The sequence below is a fragment of the Epinephelus fuscoguttatus genome, linkage group LG1 (assembly GCF_011397635.1).
Source record: "Epinephelus fuscoguttatus linkage group LG1, E.fuscoguttatus.final_Chr_v1".
Taxonomy (NCBI): Eukaryota; Metazoa; Chordata; class Actinopteri; order Perciformes; family Serranidae; genus Epinephelus; species Epinephelus fuscoguttatus.
Genome location: NC_064752.1, coordinates 10,949,196 through 10,970,767, shown reverse-complemented (window position 1 = coordinate 10,970,767; position 21,572 = coordinate 10,949,196). Strand labels below are relative to the sequence as shown.

At 37.9% G+C, this 21,572-nt stretch overlaps 1 protein-coding gene and 4 pseudogenes across 1 annotated transcript; all 5 read right to left on the bottom strand.

The window, feature by feature from the left end:
* Positions 1–1,837: 1,837 nt before the first annotated feature.
* Positions 1,838–20,469, bottom strand: LOC125889420 (transcription factor HES-1-like; annotated as a pseudogene).
* LOC125889391 (transcription factor HES-5-like) lies at positions 1,868–2,523 on the bottom strand (annotated as a pseudogene).
* On the bottom strand, positions 6,512–7,325 carry LOC125889413 (transcription factor HES-2-like). The gene is made up of 2 exons (XM_049577430.1): positions 7,203–7,325; positions 6,512–7,091 (listed from the first exon to the last, which is right to left on the bottom strand). The coding sequence occupies exons 1-2, from the start codon at positions 7,323–7,325 to the stop codon at positions 6,759–6,761; spliced, it is 456 nt and encodes a 151-aa protein (XP_049433387.1). The 3' UTR covers positions 6,512–6,758.
* Positions 10,651–11,217, bottom strand: LOC125889455 (transcription factor HES-2-like; annotated as a pseudogene).
* LOC125889396 (transcription factor HES-5-like) lies at positions 14,792–15,695 on the bottom strand (annotated as a pseudogene).
* Positions 20,470–21,572: the final 1,103 nt, after the last annotated feature.

Genomic DNA, 21,572 nt, shown 5'->3' with positions numbered 1-21,572 from the left:
ATTTTGGAAAGTATCAAAAGTAACCTAAAGTGGTAGCATACATGAAGTTTCTGTGTTGAAAAATATGTAAACAATTAAGTTGCAAAAATACCAGCTGAAGAATGATAAAAGGTGAGACAATCATTGGTTGTGAACACTTCCAGTATTCACACCAACTAACCAACTTCTTAGGTTAACTTACAAAGAATGAATGATTGACACTTTGCCAAAAATATTGGCTTCCATCAATGAAATGAACATTTAAAAAAAAAAAAAAAGTAGGAATCCTGATTTATGACAAAGGTTCAGTAACAAACCACAGGTGATAAAACCAGCTCCAGTTTTAGGAGCCAGGGTGTCTTTAATCTCTGTCTCTTCAGGGCAAAGGTCTTTATCTATTGTCCCTCAGGGCTCTGTGAGTGAGTTTCCTCTGGTTTCCCACACTCTGTCCTTTCACTGCTTTCACTGGAGGAACAATAGAAGTGTGCCTCATTATGCATCTCATTAGATACTAAGTCTGACCTCTTTAAAGTGAGAAATGGTTAACTTAAAATTTTCACATTAAAAGTGTCTGAACCTGACAATATTACAAAAACAGTGGAGCTTCAAATGTGTTTTTGAAATGTACATTTTTTTTTATCTTGGCTTGACATGGCTTTATATAAATAGAGTGACATATTAATAATGATGCCTCTGTGTCAGAATTCTTGATTGAACCACATTATCAGGCCTAGTTTTACAATAAACAGGTATGTTATGAATAAATAGTGTGTGCTGAATCTTATTTCCCAATTAATGATTGAGACCTAGGTCAGTTAAGTTAAAATAAAAACAAATGTAGAACGTATATTTCATCTTTGTGAAGAGTATAACCATGACACACAATGACACAAGAGCATAACATTTTCAGCTTGCAGTGTTTGTTTATTAAACATGGCACAATGAGCCACATAAAGTGTGACAGCTCCAACTAGAGGTGATGATACATCACAACAACTTGTAGATTTCCACAAGACACACTGTACTCAGAGAGAGTAAAGGAACAACTGTCTTTATAAAAGACAAACAATTTATAATCTTTGAGGACACAGTCCACATTGTACTTTTGAGATTTTTTTGTCCAAATAGATCAAAACATTTGCATGTACTGAGCAAAAGAAAAAAATCTGACCTTACAACAGGTCACAATGTTTTTAATAACCACTAAATTGGTTTGATCATTAAAACTTAAAAATTACATTGTCACTGGAAAACTGTGACAATGTGACATTAAACAAATCTTTTAAAGTAAAAAATTAAACATGTTGAATTTAAACAGATCAATTTTCAATAATCGCATAAAGCGAGGGAAAGTCAATTGAGACAGAATGTCCTTAAAAAAGACAGTTAAGATTTTTCACAACAAAAATCATCAATACATATCAAGAGGTAATAAATATCTCCATGCACAGTATTGTACCAACACATGATGTGCAGTGAGACATAAAAGTATCACAGGAAAACTGTGACATTAATCAAACTTTTAGAAAAAAAGCATAAATATTTGGATCTAACAAACAGATCAGTTATGGTTAATCAAAACGATTAAAGTCAATTATGACAATATGTCCATAACATAGAAGAACATGAAATACAGTGAGATATAATAATAATAATTGCTGATGCAATCAGATTTGGTTCATGCAACATGCATGATAAGAAGTTCTCTTTCTTAATTTGAAAGATATTGTTGTTGTCATTTCCTCAGGAAAACACACAAAATAAAACCTTCTGTAAAACAGAAGAACAAGTTCATCAAATGTCAGAATTCAGAAGAATTCATTTCCAGTAATCTTTGACCAATATGGTCATCTGAGTTTGTCTGGTAGTAGCTCCAGTCTGTAGGTGTCTACCACGGCCTCCAGAGGGCTGTTGACTGGACTCTGTTCTTTGGTGATGCTGGTCTGGACTGTGGAGCTCAGAGGAGAGAAGTCAGCCTCTGTCAGGTTGTTATCAGAGGAAGACTGCAGCTTGTTGAAGTGGTTCAGCAGTCTTCTCTGGGACTGTGTCTTCACCTGCTCTTCGGACAGGAAGTGTGTCACCTGTTGGACACACCTGGAGTAGCCCTGACCGACAGCTGCTGAGTCCACAGCTTGATGCTGCTGCTGCAGCTGTGTCAGGAAACACACTGTCATCTCCAGGATGTCTGCTTTCTCCAGCTTGGAGTCTGGCTGCTGTTTGAGGAACTCTGGACCCAGGAGAGACTTGAGCTGCTCAATGCTGCTGTTGATTCGCTCTCTGCGTAACTTCTCCACCAGAGGCTTTCTGAGCTGCAGGAAGAAGAACAAAGTCATTAATAAACTTATTCTGGAGTAAATGTTGGCATGAACAAAGACAAGCTTTCAATAACAATATTTAAATGTTGTTGGATGTTGAGTTTACCTTGTGGGTCAGAGTGAGATGCTCCTGAGAATTGGTCATTGCTGCAGTGATTGTAGGTGCCATGTCTGGATCTGTGTGCTGTAGAGGTCTCTGTAGAGAGAATCTGATCTGTGCTGGCTTCATCCCTCCTATTTATAGTCCCACATCTCCATATCAATGTGTGGGTCCTGGTTTCACTGGACTTTCTCACAGTCTCAGCCAATCAGAGAGCTCGGTGACACAATAAGACATGTGGAGCGGCAACGTACTGAATGCTGTGATATTGCTCCAGGGACAATGGTTAGATCTCAGGGGAACAGGTGGAGGACTGGGGGGGTGATGGAGAGAGACTCACAGAGCTCTGTGTGAATCTGGGAAAGTGTTGACCCTGTAGAGAGAGCAGATCTGCTGCCTGATGCTGGGATCAATGACTTTGACTGAGCACACGCTCATCATCACATCACACACGTGGGAGACAGACAATGAATTCCATCCTGTGTAAAAAGTAAGATATCACTTACATGAAACAAAATTAAACAATCAGTGGGAATAGATGTTTATGTCTTAATGCTGCAGTTGTGTTAAAACCTGAAATCTAGCAAGGATTTGTGGATTTTGTCTTATTACATTAGTTGCAATTTTGTATCTCAGAAATTGTGACATTTTTATCATTGGAAATATAAATGAATACATAAAAGATTTTTTTTGACATTCAGTTTTTGACTGTAATGCCCATGCTGTATTTAAAAACTTGAGAACAACACTCACTCTGCTGTCCAGATGTTTGAGTCTTCTGACTTGTGTGTTGTGGTCAGTGTGGGTAGAAAGTTGGTCTCAGTTTCCCACACTGACTCCTTGAATGCTGTGGTCATTGAACGACAAAAGGACTTTGAATGGAGCCTTTGTGACTGATACTGGACGTGTGTTGTAGTAGAAACAGAGCCTGACGTCACCAACCATCTGGAGGGAAAGAACACCATTGGCTAACTGGGACAGTTTGAGAAGTTTCAAATTCTGATGAAAATTTTATAATATTTTATTTTTGCCATCCTCTAATCGTTTAAGACATTTTGATCATCCAATGGTAATTGTACTGTGGTATCGGCAACTGGATCAAGATCTCAGCTCTGTAGATGAGGGTGGGAGGTTGAGGCAGCTGTTTCCTGAAGTGTGCCAAATCCCTTTAGAGAATAATCTGCTGCTGGAGGGTTTAGGATGATAATCACGCTAAGGTCTGATCAGAGTTTTCCCACACTCTGTCCATTAAAAGAAATTAACATGTGTGCCTAAATCCAAACAGAACTTTTGATGATTCTTTTTTTTTTTAACACATGGTTATTTTCAAATTTTTCCTTTTACACTGCCCCTCCCTTGTTTTAACATTTTACAGCTCAACAACATTTAGTACAAACCATATATGAAGTCTGAATTGTCTGTGTTAGAAACCAGCTCAGGAATCACATATCCCATTTAAATATTTGATAAAACAGTATTGGTAATATAACCAGTATACACTGAGATCAACATCTAATACTTGGCTGTAATCCATTGTCCTGAAATATAGGCAATCTTTGTTCCCTTTTCATTTTTAATTTATTTTCTTTCCTTTTTTTTTCATAATTCCCAATAACACTTTAGTTTTACTGAATGGACATTAACTTATAGAACAACACTGGAAGGCAATTTTTATTATGGCTTGAAAACATTTGAAACAGATTAGGAATTTACTTTTAGGAGCCAGGGTGTCTTTAATCTCTATCTCTTCAGGGCAGAGGTCTTTATCTATTGTCCCTCAGGGCTCTGTGAGTGAGTTTCCTCTGGTTTCACACTCTGTCCTTTCACTAGAGGAACAATAGAAGTGTGCCTCATTATGCATCACATTAGATACTAAGTCTGACCTCTTTAAAGGGAGACACTACTTATTTGTACTTAATACATTAAAACAACTGCACCTAACACTTATTCAAAAATTGTTTTGCCTTAAAAAACAATATCATCTATACATTTACCACTTGACTGGATGACTTAAAGGGCCAGTGTGTAATATTTGGCATGGTTTATTGTCAATCTGAATCTGAATATTCTACCCATTAATATGTTTATATAAGTGTATAATCGCTATAAAATAAAATTCGTTTGGTTTTCATAGCCTTATAATTATGCTTTCTTTTATATATTTATATATGTATATATATATATATATATATATATATATATATATATATGTCACTGTTTTCAACCCATTTTACACAATGGCCCTTTAATGCAAATAAGTGACTTAATTCATGAACTAGGGTACAGATCTCTGCCAGGCAGCTGCTTGAGCTGATCATGGCCACACTGGACAATTTTTGTAATTCCAGAAGATATGTCGCAACACATTTCAGAAGCTAATAAAGATAACTGGTCTATAGTCCCTTTCATACTGACTGTTTGAGGCGGGAATATCGCATCATCATACCACCTTGCTGTTCTGTAGAAAAGGTACGATTGCAGAATAGGGGGACAGAGTTGTGGTTCAGAATACCAAACTTTTGAAAGGATGTCAGTTTTGAGCCACGACGAAGGCCACAGCACGGCTTGCAGCAGACTATAAGGCTTGTTGTTTTTAACTAAGCCAAAATCCAGAAAACTTGCAGCCCCTACCAGCTGTTGAAAAGGACTGAGGAGTCAGCAGTTAGTGATGGTCTAAAACAGCCAGTAAAACAGGTTTTTCAACAACTATGAATAAACACACAACAAAGAGAAATCCTTGAGCATACAGTTATAGATATGCACTAAAATATTAGGCTGATTGGGCCGGTAGTTTGCAAGATTAACTGTGGACAGACAGAACCACACACACACACACACAACCACATGCACACACACACACAACCAAATGCATGACCCCCTTAAGGCTCAGGCCTGGTGAAGATACTAATCAGAATGAAACCATGTAAAAGATGTACTACCCATAGGTTTACTGTAAACTGGGGTGTCACAGTGGTGCAGTCGTTACAACTGTAGCCTCACAGAGGGAGGGGTCTGAATTTAAACCTGTGAAGTTAATTGTATGTGATAAAGCTAGTGTTCGTCTGTCTCTATCTGTCTTGTTATTGATAGGTGACCTATGGATGGTGCACATGCCTAGCGTAATGTCAGCTGAAACTGTCTCCAGGACACTTCAACCCAAGAGTTTATAGCTGTAGAGGATGGAGAGATGGATGATATTTTAAAGGTAGACAGATATTAATCATACAAAGGTGGGATGGCTGTAGAGAACTCTTAATTAGTTATGTAAGGGGAAAAGAAATGACTTTTTCATCATCATAACAAGGACATGTAAAAGGAATAAAATAACTCGAAGTATTTTCAGCTTACAGTGTTTGTTTATTCAACACAATGAGCCACATAAATTATGACAGCTCCAACTAGAGGTGATGATACATCACAACAACAACTTGTAGATTTCTACAAGACACACTGTACTCAGAGAGAGTAAAGGAACAACTGTCTTTATAAAAGACAAACAGTTTACAGTATTTGAGGACACAGTACTCATTGTACTTTAGAAGAATTTTTCTAAACAGGTTTGAATATTTGCACTTACAAACCAAAGAAAAATAGTAAAAACTGACCTCATAACAGGTCACAGTGTTCTTAAAAAACACTAAATTGGTTTGATTCTCAAAATGTAAAAAATACATGGTCACTGGAAAACTGTGACATTTAAACAAATCTTTTAAAGTAAAAGGATAAACATGTTGAATCTTTAAACAGATCATTTTTCAATAATCATAAAGTGAGGAAAGTCAGAATTGAGACAAAATGTCCTTAAAGAGGACAGTTAAGATTTTTCACAACAAAATTCAAAATGTAAATACCTATCAAGAGGTAATAAATCTCTCCATGCACAGTATTGAACCAACACATAATGTGCAGTGAGACATAAAGGTATCACAGGAAAATTGTGACAGTAATCAAACTTTTAGAAAAAAAAGTATAAACATTTGGATCTAACAACAGATCAGTTTTGAGTAATGAGAGATATTCTTGAAAAAGAAAAGTTTCTGACCAAATGATCAATAACAATTTAAAGATAACAAATGTAACCATACTGTGTTCCATCAATACAGGAAGTACAGTGAGATATAATAATAATAATTGCTGATGCAATCAGATTTGGTTCATGCAACATGCATGATAAGAAGTTCTCTTTCTTAATTTGAAAGATATTGTTGTTGTCATTTCCTCAGGAAAACACACAAAATAAAACCTTCTGTAAAACAGAAGAACAAGTTCATCAAATGTCAGAATTCAGAAGAATTCATTTCCAGTAATCTTTGACCAATATGGTCATCTGAGTTTGTCTGGTAGTAGCTCCAGTCTGTAGGTGTCTACCACGGCCTCCAGAGGGCGCTGTTGACTGGACTCTGTTCTTTGGTGATGCTGGTCTGGACTGTGGAGCTCAGAGGAGAGAAGTCAGCCTCTGTCAGGTTGTTATCAGAGGAAGACTGCAGCTTGTTGAAGTGGTTCAGCAGTCTTCTCTGCTGTTGATGCTGCTGCTGCAGCTGTGTCAGGACACAAACTGTCATCTCCAGGATGTCTGCTTTCTCCAGCTTGGAGTCTGGCTGCTGTTTGAGGAACTCTGGACCCAGGAGAGACTTGAGCTGCTCAATGCTGCTGTTGATTCGCTCTCTGCGTAACTTCTCCACCAGAGGCTTTCTGAGCTGCAGGAAGAAGAACAAAGTCATTAATAAACTTATTCTGGAGTAAATGTTAACATGAACAAAGACAAGCTTTCAATACAATATTTAAATGTTGTTGGATGTTGAGTTTACCTTGTGGGTCAGAGTGAGATGCTCCTGAGAATTGGTCATTGCTGCAGTGATTGTAGGTGCCATGTCTGGATCTGTGTGCTGTAGAGGTCTCTGTAGAGAGAATCTGATCTGTGCTGGCTTCATCCCTCCTATTTATAGTCCCACATCTCCATATCAATGTGTGGGTCCTGGTTTCACTGGACTTTCTCACAGTCTCAGCCAATCAGAGAGCTTGTGAGACAATAAGGGATGCAGCACAACTTAACTGCTGTTATTCACCCCGTGACAATGGTTAGATCTCAGGGAACGGGTGGAGGCCTGGGGGGGTGATGGAGAGAGACTCACAGAGCTCTGTGTGAATCTGGGAAAGTGTTGACCCTGTAGAGAGAGCAGATCTGCTGCCTGATGCTGGGATCAATGACTTTGACTGAGCACACGCTCATCATCACATCACACACGTGGGAGACAGACAATGAATTCCATCCTGTGGTAAAAGTAAGATATCACTTACATGAAACAAAATTAAACAATCAGTGGGAATAGATGTTTATGTCTTAATGCTGCAGTTGTGTTAAAACCTGAAATCTCATGGCATTGCATCCTCATTTTTGTCTTATTACATTAGTTGCAATTTTGTATCTCAGAAATTGTGACTTTTTATCATTGGAAATATAAATGAATACATAAAGATTGACATTCAGTAATAATTTGACTGTAATGCTCCATGCTGTATTTAAAAACTTGAGAACAACATTCACTCTGCTGTCCAGATGTTTGAGTCTTCTGACTTGTGTGTTGTGGTCAGTGTGAGGAACAAGTTGGTCTCAGTTTCCACACTGACTCCTTGAATGGTGTGGTCAATGAACGACAAAGGACTTGAATGACAGATGCTGGCTGTGTGTTGTAGTAGAAACAGAGCCTGACGTCACCAACCATCTGGAGGGAAAAGAACACCATTGGCTGGACAGTTTGAGAAGTTTCAAATTCTGACAAAATTTATATTAAAGAATCACCAAAATTTATTTGGCATGATCACCTCATATTCATACAATGACCTCAAATCATAATCTGTTCATAACTGACCATCAACTGGATCAAGATCTCAGCTCTGTAGATGAGGGTGGGAGGTTGAGGCAGCTGTTTCCTGAAGTGTGCCAAATCCCTTTAGAGAATAATCTGCTGCTGGTGGGATGATGTCATTCACGCTGAAGTCTGATCTCCAGAGTTTTCCCACACTCTGTCCATTAGCAGAAAACAGTCAAGTGCCGCTCTAAAAATGGACCTTTTGATCCCTGTGCTAAAGCAGTGTGTGCCACCAAGTAAAGTTTGACCTCCTCTAAAAATAATAACCCATCAAAATAAATAGTTGGTATTCACATTTGACACCTATAAGTGATAACTAGACAATCCAATTTTTAGAAAATTATGATGTGAATGTCCTTAATGTTATAAAACATAAACATAATTTTACCTAAAATGTATGAAAGATATCAGATAGTTGAATTATTGTGAGAAAGTCTCACATGTCTTAACGGGTTTACAGTTTGAATAGAGAAGTACAGTAGCACACATGAAATTTCTACATTGAAAAGTGTGGAACTAGTTATGTTGCAACAGAGGTCTTTATCTATTGTCCCTCAGGGCTCTGTGAGTGAGTTTCCTCTGGTTTCCACACTCTGTCCTTTCACTGGAGGAACAATAGAAGTGTGCCTCATTATGCATCACATTAGATACTAATGTCTGACCTCTTTCAAGTGAGAAATGATTACTTTTTTCTTAAAATATCCCCACCAAATCTAATACTTAAACCAAAATTCTTTTGCTTTAAAGTTGTATTTTGAAATTCATCTTTTGTCATTTCATTTGATGACTTGACTCACTGGACATAAGTGACCTAATTTCATGAAAAATCTGAATGAAACCACATAAAAAAAATGTTCCACATAGAAATTTACAGTAAACAGGTTTGTTCAGCAAGTACGTTGTTGAAGTGGTTAGCATTGTTGCCTCACAGCAGGAAGGTTCAGGTTTGAACCTTTTGGGGCTTCTCTATGTGAGTTTACATGTTCTCTGGTGCCCTGCCTTCTTCCTTCAGTTCAAAGACTTGCATGTTAAGTAAATTGGTGACTCTAAATTATCTGTATGTAGTAATTGTTGTCTGTCTTCATATTTCAGCCTTGTGACTGTTAGTGGACCTGTCCAGGGTGTACCTGCCTAGTGCAGTGTTAGATGGGATCAACTCTCTAAAGGATAGGCAGTTATAGCAGATGGATGGATGGTATCAAGATAATCTGTGTCATACACAGATGGGATGCAAAAGAATCCTTCAAGTAAGTGGAAAACACATTTTTATCATCATAATGAGGACAGATGTAAAGAAAAACTCATTTTCAGCTGATAGTGTTTTTTTATTCAACACAATGAGCCACATAAAGTGTGACAGCTCCAACTAGAGGTGATGATACATCACAACAACAACTTGTAGATTTCTACAAGACACACTGTACTCAGAGAGAGTAAAGGAACAACTGTCTTTATAAAAGACAAACAATTTACTATCTTTACAACACAGTCCATATTGTACCTTTGAGATTTTTACCTCAAACGGATAATGGTCTTTCTAAAAGACAAACGAACTGCTGTATTTGAAGACACAGAAGTCACTACATTTAAAAAATACATTTCCAAATGGAAAACTTGTATTTATTAAACAAAAAAAATTAAATTGACCTTACAACAGGTCTCAGTGTTCTTAATAACCACTAAATTCAGTTGACTGTCAAAATATAAAAGCACATTGTCAGTGAAAACTGTGACATTTAATAACCCTTTTTCCAGAAAAGATTAAACACGTTGATCCTATAACAGATCATTTTCAACATCACATAAAGTGAGGAAAATCCATAATGATAAAATGTCCATAAAATGGACAATTAAGATTACTGATAAATTCATAATCATCAATACCTATCCATTTGCACACACAGTATTGTACCAACACATGATGTGCAGTCAGGTATAAAATGTCACAGGAAAATTGTGACATAAAGCAAAACTTTTAGAAACAAAGGTATAAACATTAGGATCTAACAACAGATCAGTTTTGAGTAATCAAAGATATATTCTTGAAAAGAAAAGTTTCTGACCAAATGATCAATAACAATTTAAGGACAACAAATGTAACCATACTGTGTTCCACCAATACATGAAGTACAGTGAGATATAATTATAATAATTGCTGATGCAATCAGATTTGGTTCATGCAACATGCATGATAAGAAGTTCTCTTTCTTAATTTGAAAGATATTGTTGTTGTCATTTCCTCAGGAAAACACACAAAATAAAACCTTGTGTACAAACAGAAGAACAAGTTCATCAAATGTCAGAATTCAGAAGAATTCATTTCCAGTAATCTTTGACCAATATGGTCATCTGAGTTTGTCTGGTAGTAACTCCAGTCTGTAGGTGTCTACCACGGCCTCCAGAGGGCGCTGTTGACTGGACTCTGTTCTTTGGTGATGTTGGTCTGGACTGTGGAGCTCAGAGGAGAGAAGTCAGCCTCTGTCAGGTTGTTATCAGAGGAAGACTGCAGCTTGTTGAAGTGGTTCAGCAGTCTTCTCTGCTGTTGATGCTGCTGCTGCAGCTGTGTCAGGACACAAACTGTCATCTCCAGGATGTCTGCTTTCTCAGCTTGGAGTCTGGCTGCTGTTTGAGGAACTCTGGACCCAGGAGAGACTTGAGCTGCTCAATGCTGCTGTTGATTCGCTCTCTGCGTAACTTCTCCACCAGAGGCTTTCTGAGCTGCAGGAAGAAGAACAAAGTCATTAATAAACTTATTCTGGAGTAAATGTTTGCATGAACAAAGACAAGCTTTCAATAACAATATTTAAATGTTGTTGGATGTTGAGTTTACCTTGTGGGTCAGAGTGAGATGCTCCTGAGAATTGGTCATTGCTGCAGTGATTGTAGGTGCCATGTCTGGATCTGTGTGCTGTAGAGGTCTCTGTAGAGAGAATCTGATCTGTGCTGGCTTCATCCCTCCTATTTATAGTCCCACATCTCCATATCAATGTGTGGGTCCTGGTTTCACTGGACTTTCTCACAGTCTCAACCAATCAGAGAGCTTGGTCAGACAATAAGGGATGCAGCACACTTAATGCTGTTATCGCCCCGGGGGACAATGGTTAGATCTCAGGGGAACAGGTGGAGGACTGGGGGGGTGATGGAGAGAGACTCACAGAGCTCTGTGTGAATCTGGGAAAGTGTTGACCCTGTAGAGAGAGCAGATCTGCTGCCTGATGCTGGGATCAATGACTTTGACTGAGCACACGCTCATCATCACATCACACACGTTTTGTGTAATCTACAAATAAAGTACATGTATGATAAAACAAAATCGAATTTTCTTTTATCACTTTTATTGAGCAAACATTTAAAATGTAGTAGGCAAAATAACTGTAATTGAAATGATGATTTAGTTGGTCGTGTCCTTTATTTTTACCTTGATCATTTTTCTATTAATTTGGCTTCATTAAATGCACTATTTTGCAAAAGCACCATAACGTGTTAAAAGACAGTGTGCTGCCCATTCATGGTACTTGAATTAAACTCAGCATAATATTCATGCAGCTGTCCAGATGTAGTCGAGTCTTTTGACACGTGCCTTGTAGTCGGTGTGAGGAACAAGCTGAGCTCAGTTTCACACTGACTCCTGTATGGTGTGGTCAATGAACCACAAAGGGACTTCAGTGACAGATGCTGGCTGTGTGTTGTTATAGAAACACAGTCTGACATCATCAGCCATCTGGAGGAAAAGATACCATTGGCTGGCTCTGACAGTTTGTAATATTTTAAATTTTAGTGGAAAATCTTGCACTGAGTATCACCAAAATGTCTCATTGTCACATGTTTTCAGTTTTTGCCGTACAATTTTGAACCTCCAGTAATAATCCTGCCTCATAACTGACCATCAACTGGATCAAAGTTTCAGCTCTACATGAGGGTGGGAGGTTTCCCGGGGGGCTGCTGTTTCATGAAGTGTGCCAAATCCCTTTGGGCAGTGACTTGGCTGCTGGTGGGATGAATGTCATTCACACTGAAGTCTTCCCTCCAGAGCTTTCCCACACTCTGTCCATTAGCAGAAAGCATGTGCCCCACTACAAATGGACCTTTTGATGATTCTGTACAGACACCAAGCATTAAGTGTGAGACCCCTGAAAAATAATTAACCATTAAAGTGAGTAGTTAGTACATAAGTTAAACTACAGGTTTCTGATCAAATTGCAGTGTGAATGCTGGATGTAGAAACTGTTAAACAGCATTTTGCCTAAAATGTGTCAAAGATATGAAAAAGTTAAATTAATGTGAGAACATCCGACATGTCCTAGCCAGTTTACAGTTTACGATAACCATCTCAGAAAATATTACGGTTTCATGGTATTAAAGAATTATTATCAGTCACAATAATCCTTACAGGAAGGGTTGTTTTAAAGTTGAACAAACTTTTTATTACTATAACTGAAACTCCAAAACCATTCTTTAAAGTAGAAGTATGTGTAAAAGGGTTTGTCTCCTGAAAATAACTAAAATACAGGTGAGATTCTCTACCCAGTTGTTTTATTTTTCAGTATAGATTAACAAATGTACATGGTTTTCATATCACAGTATACCCTGAAAGCGATATCGCTGAAACCCTAAGTTTGACAAAAGTTTCTACATGAATGTATACATCTTTATGGCAAGGTTAAAGATAAATGGATTTTGAGGGGGTTTGTTGCATTTGCTTTCAGTATTACTAACCTTTAGAATAAGTAAAACATTAAAAAAGCATTTAAAAGTTGAATAATAGGAATTTATGAAAGATTTGAACTATTTTAAAGTTTGAGTGTAGTTTCAAGCTGAAAATATGAACGAGGACACAGAGTTTCAAAATGCATGGAAATAGGTAAATTCTGAAAGTTCCATTGATTTATTTAAATTTGGAAAGTTCCTGAAAATGTGGAATATTTTGGAAAGTATCAAAAGTAACCTAAAGTGGTAGCATACATGAAGTTTCTGTGTTGAAAAATATGTAAACAATTAAGTTGCAAAAATACCAGCTGAAGAATGATAAAGGTGAGACAATCATTGGTTGTGAACACTTCCAGTATTCACACCAACTAACCAACTTCTTAGGTTAACTTACAAAGAATGAATGATTGACACTTTGCCAAAAATATTGGCTTCCATCAATGAAATGAACATTTAAAAAAAAAAAAAAAAGTAGGAATCCTGATTTATGACAAAGGTTCAGTAACAAACCACAGGTGATAAAACCAGCTCCAGTTTTAGGAGCCAGGGTGTCTTTAATCTCTGTCTCTTCAGGGCAAAGGTCTTTATCTATTGTCCCTCAGGGCTCTGTGAGTGAGTTTCCTCTGGTTTCCCACACTCTGTCCTTTCACTGCTTTCACTGGAGGAACAATAGAAGTGTGCCTCATTATGCATCTCATTAGATACTAAGTCTGACCTCTTTAAAGTGAGAAATGGTTAACTTAAAATTTTCACATTAAAAGTGTCTGAACCTGACAATATTACAAAAACAGTGGAGCTTCAAATGTGTTTTTGAAATGTACATTTTTTTTTATCTTGGCTTGACATGGCTTTATATAAATAGAGTGACATATTAATAATGATGCCTCTGTGTCAGAATTCTTGATTGAACCACATTATCAGGCCTAGTTTTACAATAAACAGGTATGTTATGAATAAATAGTGTGTGCTGAATCTTATTTCCCAATTAATGATTGAGACCTAGGTCAGTTAAGTTAAAATAAAAACAAATGTAGAACGTATATTTCATCTTTGTGAAGAGTATAACCATGACACACAATGACACGAGAGCATAACATTTTCAGCTTGCAGTGTTTGTTTATTAAACATGGCACAATGAGCCACATAAAGTGTGACAGCTCCAACTAGAGGTGATGATACATCACAACAACTTGTAGATTTCCACAAGACACACTGTACTCAGAGAGTAAAGGAACAACTGTCTTTATAAAAGACAAACAATTTATAATCTTTGAGGACACAGTCCACATTGTACTTTTGAGATTTTTTTGTCCAAATAGATCAAAACATTTGCATGTACTGAGCAAAAGAAAAAAATCTGACCTTACAACAGGTCACAATGTTTTTAATAACCACTAAATTGGTTTGATCATTAAAACTTAAAAATTACATTGTCACTGGAAAACTGTGACAATGTGACATTAAACAAATCTTTTAAAGTAAAAAATTAAACATGTTGAATTTAAACAGATCAATTTTCAATAATCGCATAGAAAGTCAATTGAGACAGAATGTCCTTAAAAGACAGTTAAGATTTTTCACAACAAAATCATCAATACATATCAAGAGGTAATAAATATCTCCATGCACAGTATTGTACCAACACATGATGTGCAGTGAGACATAAAAGTATCACAGAAAACTGTGACATTAATCAAACTTTTAGAAAAAAAGCATAAATATTTGGATCTAACAAACAGATCAGTTATGGTTAATCAAAACGATTAAAGTCAATTATGACAATATGTCCATAACATAGAAGAACATGAAATACAGTGAGATATAATAATAATAATTGCTGATGCAATCAGATTTGGTTCATGCAACATGCATGATAAGAAGTTCTCTTTCTTAATTTGAAAGATATTGTTGTTGTCATTTCCTCAGGAAAACACACAAAATAAAACCTTCTGTAAAACAGAAGAACAAGTTCATCAAATGTCAGAATTCAGAAGAATTCATTTCCAGTAATCTTTGACCAATATGGTCATCTGAGTTTGTCTGGTAGTAGCTCCAGTCTGTAGGTGTCTACCACGGCCTCCAGAGGGCGCTGTTGACTGGACTCTGTTCTTTGGTGATGCTGGTCTGGACTGTGGAGCTCAGAGGAGAGAAGTCAGCCTCTGTCAGGTTGTTATCAGAGGAAGACTGCAGCTTGTTGAAGTGGTTCAGCAGTCTTCTCTGGGACTGTGTCTTCACCTGCTCTTCGGACAGGAAGTGTGTCACCTGTTGGACACACCTGGAGTAGCCCTGACCGACAGCTGCTGAGTCCACAGCTTGATGCTGCTGCTGCAGCTGTGTCATAAACACACTGTCATCTCCAGGATGTCTGCTTTCTCCAGCTTGGAGTCTGGCTGCTGTTTGAGGAACTCTGGACCCAGGAGAGACTTGAGCTGCTCAATGCTGCTGTTGATTCGCTCTCTGCGTAACTTCTCCACCAGAGGCTTTCTGAGCTGCAGGAAGAAGAACAAAGTCATTAATAAACTTATTCTGGAGTAAATGTTAACATGAACAAAGACAAGCTTTCAATAACAATATTTAAATGTTGTTGGATGTTGAGTTTACCTTGTGGGTCAGAGTGAGATGCTCCTGAGAATTGGTCATTGCTGCAGTGATTGTAGGTGCCATGTCTGGATCTGTGTGCTGTAGAGGTCTCTGTAGAGAGAATCTGATCTGTGCTGGCTTCATCCCTCCTATTTATAGTCCCACATCTCCATATCAATGTGTGGGTCCTGGTTTCACTGGACTTTCTCACAGTCTCAGCCAATCAGAGAGCTTGGTGACACAATAAGACATGTGGAGCGGCAACGCGCTGAATGCTCTTGTATTGCCCTGGTGGACAATGGTTAGATCTCAAGGGAACAGGTGGAGGACTGGGGGGGTGATGGAGAGAGACTCACAGAGCTCTGTGTGAATCTGGGAAAGTGTTGACCCTGTAGAGAGAGCAGATCTGCTGCCTGATGCTGGGATCAATGACTTTGACTGAGCACACGCTCATCATCACATCACACACGTGGGAGACAGACAATGAATTCCATCCTGTGTAAAAGTAAGATATCACTTACATGAAACAAAATTAAACAATCAGTGGGAATAGATGTTTATGTCTTAATGCTGCAGTTGTGTTAAAACCTGAAATCTAGCAAGGATTTGTGGATTTTGTCTTATTACATTAGTTGCAATTTTGTATCTCAGAAATTGTGACATTTTTATCATTGGAAATATAAATGAATACATAAAAGATTTTTTTTGACATTCAGTTTTTGACTGTAATGCCCATGCTGTATTTAAAAACTTGAGAACAACATTCACTCTGCTGTCCAGATGTTTGAGTCTTCTGACTTGTGTGTTGGGGTCAGTGTGGGTAGAAAGTTGGTCTCAGTTTCCCACACTGACTCCTTGAATGCTGTGGTCATTGAACGACAAAAGGACTTTGAATGGAGCCTTTGTGACTGATACTGGACGTGTGTTGTAGTAGAAACAGAGCCTGACGTCACCAACCATCTGGAGGGAAAGAACACCATTGGCTGACTGGGACAGTTTGAGAAGTTTCAAATTCTGATGAAAATTTTATAATATTTTATTTTTGCCATCCTCTAATCGTTTAAGACATTTTGATCATCCAATGGTAATTGTACTGTGGTATCGGCAACTGGATCAAGATCTCAGCTCTGTAGATGAGGGTGAGAGGTTGAGGCAGCTGTTTCCTGAAGTGTGCCAAATCCCTTTAGAGAATAATCTGCTGCTGGAGGGTTTAGGATGATAATCACGCTAAGGTCTGATCAGAGTTTTCCCACACTCTGTCCATTAAAAGAAATTAACATGTGTGCCTAAATCCAAACAGAACTTTTGATGATTCTTTTTTTTTTTTTTAACACATGGTTATTTTCAAATTTTTCCTTTTACACTGCCCCTCCCTTGTTTTAACATTTTACAGCTCAACAACATTTAGTACAAACCATATATGAAGTCTGAATTGTCTGTGTTAGAAACCAGCTCAGGAATCACATATCCCATTTAAATATTTGATAAAACAGTATTGGTAATATAACCAGTATACACTGAGATCAACATCTAATACTTGGCTGTAATCCATTGTCCTGAAATATAGGCAATCTTTGTTCCCTTTTCATTTTTAATTTATTTTCTTTCCTTTTTTCATAATTCCCAATAACACTTTAGTTTTACTGAATGGACATTAACTTATAGAACAACACTGGAAGGCAATTTTTATTATGGCTTGAAAACATTTGAAACAGATTAGGAATTTACTTTTAGGAGCCAGGGTGTCTTTAATCTCTATCTCTTCAGGGCAGAGGTCTTTATCTATTGTCCCTCAGGGCTCTGTGAGTGAGTTTCCTCTGGTTTCCCACACTCTGTCCTTTCACTAGAGGAACAATAGAAGTGTGCCTCATTATGCATCACATTAGATACTAAGTCTGACCTCTTTAAAGGGAGACACTACTTATTTGTACTTAATACATTAAAACAACTGCACCTAACACTTATTCAAAAATTGTTTTGCCTTAAAAAACAATATCATCTATACATTTACCACTTGACTGGATGACTTAAAGGGCCAGTGTGTAATATTTGGCATGGTTTATTGTCAATCTGAATCTGAATATTCTACCCATTAATATGTTTATATAAGTGTATAATCGCTATAAAATAAACTTCGTTTGTTTTTCATAGACTTATAATTCTTCTTTCTTTCATATATATATATATATATATATATATATATATATATATATATATATATATATGTCACTGTTTTCAACCCATTTTACACAATGGCCCTTTAATGCAAATAAGTGACTTAATTCATGAACTAGGGTACAGATCTCTGCCAGGCAGCTGCTTGAGCTGATCATGGCCACACTGGACAATTTTTGTAATTCCAGAAGATATGTCGCAACACATTTCAGAAGCTAATAAAGATAACTGGTCTATAGTCCCTTTCATACTGACTGTTTGAGGCGGGAATATCGCATCATCATACCACCTTGCTGTTCTGTAGAAAAGGTACTATTGCAGAATAGGGGGACGGAGTTGTGGTTCAGAATACCAAACTTTTGAAAGGATGTCAGTTTTGAGCCACGACGAAGGCCACAGCACGGCTTGCAGCAGACTATAAGGCTTGTTGTTTTAAACTAAGCCAAAATCCAGAAAACTTGCAGCCCCTACCAGCTGTTGAAGAGGACTGAGGAGTCAGCAGTTAGTGATGGTCTAAAACAGCCAGTAAAACAGGTTTTTCAACAACTATGAATAAACACACAACAAAGAGAAATCCTTGAGCATACAGTTATAGATATGCACTAAAATATTAGGCTGATTGGGCCGGTAGTTTGCAAGATTAACTGTGGACAGACAGAACCACACACACACACACACAACCACATGCACACACACACACAACCAAATGCATGACCCCCTTAAGGCTCAGTCCTGGTGAAGATACTAATCAGAATGAAACCATGTAAAAGATGTACTACCCATAGGTTTACTGTAAACTGGGGTGTCACAGTGGTGCAGTCGTTACCACTGTGGCCTCACAGAGGGAGGGGTCTGAATTTAAACCTGTGAAGTTAATTGTATGTGATAAAGCTAGTGTTCGTCTGTCTCTATCTGTCTTGTTATTGATAGGTGACCTATGGATGGTGCACATGCCTAGCGTAATGTCAGCTGAAACTGTCTCCAGGACACTTCAACCCAAGAGTTTATAGCTGTAGAGGGATGGAGAGATGGATGATATTTTAAAGGTAGACAGATATTAATCATACAAAGGTGGGATGGCTGTAGAGAACTCTTAATTAGTTATGTAAGGGGAAAAGAAATGACTTTTTCATCATCATAACAAGGACATGTAAAAGGAATAAAATAACTCGGAAGTATTTTCAGCTTGCAGTGTTTGTTTATTCAACACAATGAGCCACATAAATTATGACAGCTCCAACTAGAGGTGATGATACATCACAACAACAACTTGTAGATTTCTACAAGACACACTGTACTCAGAGAGAGTAAAGGAACAACTGTCTTTATAAAAGACAAACAGTTTACAGTATTTGAGGACACAGTACTCATTGTACTTTAGAAGAATTTTTCTAAACAGGTTTGAATATTTGCACTTACAAACCAAAGAAAAATAGTAAAAACTGACCTCATAACAGGTCACAGTGTTCTTAAAAACCACTAAATTGGTTTGATTCTCAAAATGTAAAAAATACATGGTCACTGGAAAACTGTGACAGTGTGACATTAAACAAACCTTTTACAGTAAAGGATTGGACATGTTGATCTTAAAACAGATCATCTCTCAATAATCACATAAAATGAGGGAAAGTCTATTATGACAAAATGTCTATAAAAAGGACAGTTAATTTTTTTTGGATCAGCTCAAATTAGCGATACCTTTCAAAAGGTCATCCACGTGCAGTGTTGTACCAACACATGACGTGCAGTGTGTCACAGAAAAATTGTGACATTAAGCAAAACTTTAAGAAAACAAAGAGTAAAAACAATTTGGATCTAACAACAGATCAGTTTTGAGTAATCAGACAGATTAAAGTCCATTATACAATATGACGGAAAAAGGACAGTTAACGTTTTTTGACATATAATAGTAATAATAATGATAATAATAATAATAATAATAATAATAATTGCTGATGCAATCAGATTTGGTTCATACAACATGCATGACAAGAAGTTCTCTTTCTTAATTTGAAAGATATTGTTGTCATTTCCTCAGGAAAACACACAAAATAAAACCTTCTGTAAAACAGAAGAACAAGTTCATCAAATGTCAGAATTCAGAAGAATTCATTTCCAGTAATCTTTGACCAATATGGTCATCTGAGTTTGTCTGGTAGTAACTCCAGTCTGTAGGTGTCTACCACGGCCTCCAGAGGGCGCTGTTGACTGGACTCTGTTCTTTGGTGATGCTGGTCTGGACTGTGGAGCTCAGAGGAGAGAAGTCAGCCTCTGTCAGGTTGTTATCAGAGGAAGACTGCAGCTTGTTGAAGTGGTTCAGCAGTCTTCTGCTGTTGATGCTGCTGCTGCAGCTGTGTCAGGACACAAACTGTCATCTCCAGGATGTCTGCTTTCTCCAGCTTGGAGTCTGGCTGCTGTTTGAGGAACTCTGGACCCAGGAGAGACTTGAGCTGCTCAATGCTGCTGTTGATTCGCTCTCTGCGTAACTTCTCCACCAGAGGCTTTCTGAGCTGCAGGAAGAAGAACAAAGTCATTAATAAACTTATTCTGGAGTAAAATGTTAACATGAACAAAGAGAACTTCTTATGATGGATACATTTTTCTTGGATGTTGAGTTTACCTTGTGGGTCAGAGTGAGATGCTCCTGAGAATCGGTCATTGCTGCAGTGATTGTAGGTGCCATGTCTGGATCTGTGTGCTGTAGAGGTCTCTGTAGAGAGAATCTGATCTGTGCTGGCTTCATCCCTCCTATTTATAGTCCCACATCTCCATATCAATGTGTGAGTCCTGGTTTCACTGGACTTTCTCACAGTCTCAGCCAATCAGAGAGCTCGCTAACACAATAAGGGATGCAACTCACTGAATGGTTTTATTGCCCCGGGGCATAATGGTTAGATCTCAGGGGAACAGGTGGAGGACTGGGGGGGGTGATGGAGAGAGACTCACAGAGCTCTGTGTGAATCTGGGAAAGTGTTGACCCTGTAGAGAGAGCAGATCTGCTGCCTGATGCTGGGATCAATGACTTTGACTGAGCACACGCTCATCATCCCCTCACACACGTGAGGAAAGAACAATTTATAGTATAACATATGAATAACATGTAGGATAGATTTAAAAACTAAGTGAACATTTTATTTTTCTGCTGCTGATGGTTCATTGAGTTAAACCTTACATGTGGCAGGTGCAATCCCTCTGTTTTGAACTGCTGATTACTTTTGGAATTTTCAAATTTGATAAAAAAAAAAATTCAAATTGCTTCATAAAAAATCTACCATTTTGCAAACTGTACAATATGTTCGAAAACAGTTTGCTGCCTCTTCATGGTACTTGAAATAAACTCAGTAGCACAATATTCATGCAGCTGTCCAGATGTAGTCGAGTCTTTTGACACGTGCCTTGTAGTCGGTGTGAGGAACAAGCTGAGCTCAGTTTCCCACACTGACTCCCTGTATGGTGTGGTCAATGAACCACAAAGGGACTTCAGTGACAGATGCTGGCTGTGTGTTGTTATAGAAACACAGTCTGACATCATCAGCCATCTGGAGGGAAAGGATATCATTGGCTGGCTCTGACAGTTTGTAATATTTTAAATTTTGGTGGGAAATCTTTTATTAAGTATCACCAAAATGACTCATTATCACATGTTTTCTGTTTCCAATCATTGCAATACATATTTGAACCTCCAGTAATAATCCTGCCTCATAACTGACCATCAACTGGATCAAAGTTTCAGCTCTACACATGAGGGTGGGAGGTTTCCTGGGGGGCAGCTGTTTCCTGAAGTGTGCCAAATCCCTTTGGGCAATGACTTGGCTGCTGGTGGGATGGATGTCATTCACACTGAAG

Coding starts and splice junctions, on each gene's coding strand:
- LOC125889413 (XM_049577430.1), bottom strand. CDS start 7,325: ATGAAGCCAGCACAGATCAGATTCTCTCTACAGAGACCTCTACAGCAC. Junction 7,092..7,202: donor ATCTCACTCTGACCCACAAG/GTAAACTCAACA, acceptor TTCTTCCTGCAG/CTCAGAAAGCCTCTGGTGGA.